The 2,500-nt window shown below is 48.1% G+C and overlaps 1 protein-coding gene across 1 annotated transcript in view; it reads right to left on the reverse strand.

Moving 5' to 3' along the window:
* The window catches only part of thsd7aa (thrombospondin, type I, domain containing 7Aa), a 125,919-nt gene that overhangs the window by 39,661 nt on the left and 83,758 nt on the right, over positions 1 to 2,500 (reverse strand). The window contains exon 12 of the mRNA XM_076301452.1: positions 1,289 to 1,483. Coding sequence (XP_076157567.1) covers positions 1,289 to 1,483 — 195 coding nt within the window. The remainder of the gene's footprint in view (positions 1 to 1,288; positions 1,484 to 2,500) is intronic.

Consider the following 2,500-nt stretch of genomic DNA (forward strand, 5'->3'; position numbering starts at 1 on the left):
CATTACAACCATGTCTCAGTACTTCATAATGACCTTGAAGCGTATTAAACCATGTCTCAGCACTTCATAAAGACCTCGACACACATTAACCCATATCTCATTCAGTACGTCATGAAACACACACACACTAAATCGTGTCATAAAGACCTGGACACACACTAAAGCGTGTGTCAGCATGAGGTGTGTGAGGTGTTGGTGTTCTGCTGGACACACACTCTAAGCGTGAGGTGTGTGAGGTGTTGGTGTTCTGCTGGACACACACTCTAAGCGTGAGGTGTGTGAGGTGTTGGTGTTCTGCTGGACACACACTCTAAGCGTGAGGTGTGTGAGGTGTTGGTGTTCTGCTGGACACACACTCTAAGCGTGAGGTGTGTGAGGTGTTGGTGTTCTGCTGGACACACACTCTAAGCGTGAGGTGTGTGAGGTGTTGGTGTTCTGCTGGACACACACTCTAAGCGTGAGGTGTGTGAGGTGTTGGTGTTCTGCTGGACACACACTCTAAGCGTGAGGTGTGTGAGGTGTTGGTGTTCTGCTGGACACACACTCTAAGCCTTGTTTCTGTTCTGCACCAGAGATCAGAACCGCTTCCCTCAGACAAGAACAACGTCCAATAAGCGACGAGAGAGGAAGACCAAACCGAAACTTATGGTGATAAACAGAAGCAGCAACACCTGCAAACGTCAAAAAATGCTGTTGGAAAAATGCAGAAATGTATTTACAGCAAAGGTAGACCATACATTGTTTCCTGACTGTTGGTGCTGTTAATTGTCAGTTTGTGAAGTTTAGGTGAAGTAGGAAGTAATGTTAGGAATCTCTGATCAATGTGATTGGTAAGGCTGGACAAATGATTTCAAAGTTAGTGCTCGTTGTGATGCAAGTGTTGAAAACGTTTCCCAATCGAGAGTCACTATACTCTATTCACATCGTGAATGAGTTTGGATATTTCCTGGCTGCACTCCTCCTGCCCCAGAGTTGTGTGTATTTCTCCTTTATTGCCCCACTCACCCACGAGCATCCTCTTCTTGCCCCAAAGCTATGTGTATTTGCCCCAAACTGCCCCACGAGCATCCTCTTCTTGCCCCAGAGCTGTGTGTATTTGCCAAAAAAACTGCCCCAGAAGCATCCTCTTCTTGCCCCAGAGCTGTGTGTATTTGCCCCAAACTGCCCCACGAGCATCCTCTTCTTGCCCCAGAGCTGTGTGTATTTGCCCCAAACTGCCCCACTCACCCACGAGCATCCTCTTCTTGCCCCAGAGCTGTGTGTATTTGCCCCAAACTGCCCCACTCACCCACGAGCATCCTCTTGCGGGTCCGGACGCCCACGCAGTCGGCAGCGCAGGAGGAGAACTTTGACCACTGGGTCAGCTGGCAGTCGTCCTGGCACGGGAGTTGGCACGACTGCGTCAGCGCGGGCATGGGACTGACGTTCCTCAGGCACGCTCCGATGTCCACCAGCCCCCCGTCCACCCTCCGACATGACACCGCTGGACAGAGGAGGAGAAGCAACACACACATACATACACACGTGGATCAATAACACTCCTCGAGTCATCAGCACACACACACGTGGATCAATAATAATATGGAGTCTTTAGCACGTGCATCAACAGGAGATAGAGTTTCAGCTGAAGAATCAACTCAAGGAGACTCCGCTGTCTTTCACACTAAAGCACTTTAAAAAGCCCCCACCTCTTTAAAAAGCCCCCACCACATCCACCTCTTTAAAAAGCACCTCTTTAAAAAGCCCCCACCCCATCCACCTCTTTAAAAAGCCACTACCTCATCCACCTCTTTAAAAAGCCACTACCTCATACTAAATCGTTTTTAAAAAGCCACCCCTAACCCAAAAGCATAATTTTAAACCCACAACCCACAACCTCACACTAAAACATGTTTATAAAGCCCCTACATCTATAAAAAGCACCATCCCACCCCCTTACACACATACACACACATTAGAGTGTGTCTAAACGCTGGGCTACAGGCAGCAGCGCCTTAACCCTTATAAATAACACACACACACACACACACACACAAACACACACACACACACACACAAGCGTGTTTAAATGCTGTACTGCAGGCAGAGGTGCCCTAACCCTCATAAATAACAGCAGGAGTGCCATTCGCTAATGAGGATGACATCACTTTCAGTGCCCAAGGGAGCAGAGAGAGAGAGAGAGAGAGAGAGAGGGCCCTGTTTTAATGGTCTAAAACGGAAGTGTCTTTGCGCAAAACGCAATTCACTTTGTGGGCGGATCATGGGCGCTGATGCTATTTTACCGGCGGGATATTTGACTGTTGCGCCCGACGCAAATCTAAAATGGGGTTGTCTGAAGTAGCTACATTAATCATGGGTGTGGTTTGGGCGTAACGTGCAATAAACCAATCAGAGCGTCATCTCACATTCCCTTTAACAACAGGCACGCTTGTTCCATAGCTGATTGCTATTCAAGACTTCAAGGCCATCATGGATATAAAACGTTTTTGGATATAAAAAG

Source organism: Alosa pseudoharengus, unplaced genomic scaffold (assembly GCF_046254945.1).
Source record: "Alosa pseudoharengus isolate Yale_2024_CS ecotype anadromous, Long Island Sound unplaced genomic scaffold, YU_APseudo_1.1 YU_APseudo_1.1_scf_23, whole genome shotgun sequence".
NCBI lineage: Eukaryota > Metazoa > Chordata > Actinopteri > Clupeiformes > Clupeidae > Alosa > Alosa pseudoharengus.